The sequence below is a fragment of the Branchiostoma lanceolatum genome, chromosome 10, assembly GCF_035083965.1.
Source record: "Branchiostoma lanceolatum isolate klBraLanc5 chromosome 10, klBraLanc5.hap2, whole genome shotgun sequence".
Classification (NCBI taxonomy): domain Eukaryota; kingdom Metazoa; phylum Chordata; class Leptocardii; order Amphioxiformes; family Branchiostomatidae; genus Branchiostoma; species Branchiostoma lanceolatum.
Window position 1 is genome coordinate 16218838 of NC_089731.1, and position 3390 is coordinate 16222227.

At 41.2% G+C, this 3390-nt stretch overlaps 1 protein-coding gene across 1 annotated transcript; it reads right to left on the reverse strand.

The window, feature by feature from the left end:
• Positions 1-1004: 1004 nt before the first annotated feature.
• Positions 1005-1927, reverse strand: LOC136443014 (P2X purinoceptor 7-like). Its single transcript, XM_066440062.1, has 2 exons — positions 1829-1927; positions 1005-1274 (listed from the first exon to the last, which is right to left on the reverse strand). Exons 1-2 carry the CDS (start codon positions 1925-1927, stop codon positions 1005-1007), a joined length of 369 nt encoding a protein of 122 aa, XP_066296159.1.
• Positions 1928-3390: the final 1463 nt, after the last annotated feature.

A 3390-nucleotide genomic window follows, 5' to 3' on the forward strand; every position in this document is an offset into this window, starting at 1 on the left:
GTTGGTCAGGCTGTAGCGAGGCATGGCATCGATCGGGTTGTGAGGCCGTGAAGGAGTGGTCATGGTGGGGAAGGCTGAGGTGGAAGAAGTAGTAGTGGGGGTCTCTGTGGTCTCTGTTGGCCAGGTGCTGGGGTCGTCATTATGCCAATCATGGAGAGGTGGTGACAATGACCTGTCTTCTATCTGAAATATACAATTTACATTTGTATGAGAGCAGCAGTCGCAATTATGAAAAAAATATACCAGAATTACGTAACTGCTTTACATAGTAGGCTCTGCTATGGTCAAAGGAAAATATATCTACATGTATGCAGCATTACAATGCTGTTGCTAGTAGAATATCACAACATCCTCACCAAGCTTAACATAAATTGTATGTTTTACATGTACATTGTGTAGGTAAATATCCCAGGTAGTACATAAAAAGAGTCACACATACAAATGAACTCAATATCTTCCATGCTCATGCTGGCTATCTCCGCTGCTTTGTCTCTGTTGTTGGCATCTCGTGCCCTTTTTTTTTGAAGGCTTCATCACTCTGAATTTAAACAAGAATGGAAAAGTTAGTATGAGTCATTTCGTTTTTACCTGACTGGCTAATCTTTCGGTTGAATCATTTTGTACTTGCTGTGTGGTGCCTTTACCATCTACATAAGTCGTAGTGTATCTGGCAAGATTATAATGTTAAACATGCTTTTGTTAGCATAGTGCATCTCCATGTTCCTTTTTACTCCGTTCCCTTGGACGAAATTCTTTTACAGTGAATCTGTAACAAGTTTTGTCCTTCTCCGTATCAGAAAACATTTAATGAACAATTCATGTATCCCAATGAACAAGGTCCCAATGACTGCTCAGCATTCAACAGTCAGCATCATCACTCCTCACTCCCCTTCAGTGCTTGCTGGAGATGGGCTGTTCCAAAGGACAGAAATCAGTCAGCCATGTTACCTTTATTGTAGATTAGATTTGAGTTTGTGAGAGATTTGAGTTTATATATGTGCACTTTACAGTCGGTTGGGTATGAAGCCAGTGTAGTGCCCGTGTGGATCAGGGAAAGTGTCCCAAATTCTCCACACGCAGCAACTAGGTATGGCTACTCCATTACCCTCACCCAGTCGGCCAAACTGCCACAGCACAAAGTCTCTGTACGCTGCGTGCCGGAATTCCCTGTGATCCACCCCATGTTCTTGCTCATCTTGAAATGCCAGCACGTCATTCCGGTACAACCTTACAAACTGTAAGGTGCCAGGGTCAAGGATGTACAAGTCCATGTCCTAGAAGAAAAAATAATGCTTTCATGACTGCATATGTTTATATGTACAATGTACATTGATTTACTAAAAGATATCGTCACATGATTTCTTGTTTCTTTATGTCTGTATTTGCCCTGCTATCTATGAGTGACAAACCAGTTATCACCGTATAACGTAGTGCAAAGAAATGGTTCCATGTATCTTTCAGCTTTTTTCATATGTTCCGCTGACAGTTAAAAATGCTTTTGTGTTATTACCCGAACAATACTGACTCACATTGATTGTATTCCATATCATGCCTAAAATACCACACGTAACCACTAAAAAGATGTTTATCAGCCTTTTTCTATATTTCGTCCATATTGGAATGTTCTACATGTAACATAAAAATTCTCTATGGACGATTTTCTGTGGAACTCTAGTGCCTTGAGATTTCTTTACAGGGAAATGGTACGTTTTGTTTGCAAAAATTAAAGTCTACTTGTTAAACTGTTGTAAAAAAATGTCTACGGTGAATTATTATTAGTTCATGTATATCTATGTATCAATTAAGAACAACAAGGGGTTGCACTTACAGCAAGTCTGGAGACGCAAGACTCTGACCCACCACCGCAACAGATCCTTTCCTTATCTTTCGGCATCTCCCGGCAGCGGTCACAACTACACCACTCCATCCATTGCCATCACCCTGTACCCCACCACCGCCATCACCACCACCATTGGCTACAACAGCCCCACCCTCGGCTGCAACAGCCCCACCCTCGGCAACAACAGCCCCACCCTCGGTGCCCACAGCATCTCCACGGTCAGCACCTCTTCTCTGCGCTCCACGGTCAGCACCTCTTCTCTGCGCTCCACGGTCAGCACCTCTTCTCTGCGCTCCACGGTCAGCACCTCTTCTTTGCGCTCCACGGTCAGCACCTCTTCTCGGCGCCCGAACATCCAGGGTGTCGAACAGGACAGAGGGCTGCCTCTCAACCATCTAGAGGACGAGTACCTGTAACTCCTCCATAGTTATGGCAACTACCTGGTCCTTCGAAAAAAAATGGTAATATATAAAAATCTATTTTAACCAAATGTAATGACGTCATGAAGCACGTATAAAGTGCCATGAAGATTAACTTTTTTAATTTGAGTTCAATAGTTCTGGGCCGGGCTGATTCTGCTTAGCTTGCCTTTAAATGTTTATAGATTAGCTAGTCAACACAATTGTTGACCCTCTGATCCCCCTAAGAAACACTCCAGTAGTAATGTGCAATTATGTAATCTATATACATGTACCTTGATGTGTTCAATAATCACATCAGGCTTCTCAGGAGAATTGACAGTAAGTGCAACATCTACAGCAAACGTGAGTTGATGTATTTCTGCCTACAGCTCTCATATTATGTTGCTGCTTTGTAGCTACCTGTGGAAAAAAATAACCAACTCTGATGATCAAGGTTTAACTTATGAGGATGCCATAAAGGGAAACATGGTCACATGGACTGCTTACTTGATATGACTAACCATGTGGTCCAAAAACAAAAATGTCGAAAATAATGAAGAAACTAGAAGATGGTCACATATCAACTTTTAAGATACGGAGTACTTGCCACCCCTATAACGAGCATTTTCTGCCACTTACCTCCAGACTGATTCCTTGTTGCTGAAGGGCTGTGAGTCGGTGATTCATCTTTTGAACTCAAGTTTCATTTCCCTTATTGGTAAAGATATATCCATTTCCTTTCAGGAAAAATGATGGAATTGGGCTTGAGAGGAAGCAGCTAACTGATAAATGTAGTCCTACAACTGATAATTCTATATACCAAAATGAAATATCATCATGTCTGTACTCCTTGTTCAATCATTTGATTACTTTTTTGCAGAACCTATAACTTAGAATTGTACTCATTTAACTTCATAAACAGACTATGTGGTTTCTACTTGGTATTTTCCTTTAGAAATTGAGAGCGTCACCATGAATTTTTAACATTTTTTACCAAGTATAAAATTTCAACTAACAGTGTTAAGATTAACACACTACCATAAATTGGACATCAGGATAGCTCACCGTGTCTCCTTACACATTGCTGATCAATGTTTGTACATCCAACTTTGCCCCACAAGGAGTCTTGAGTATATTTTGACAGTACCC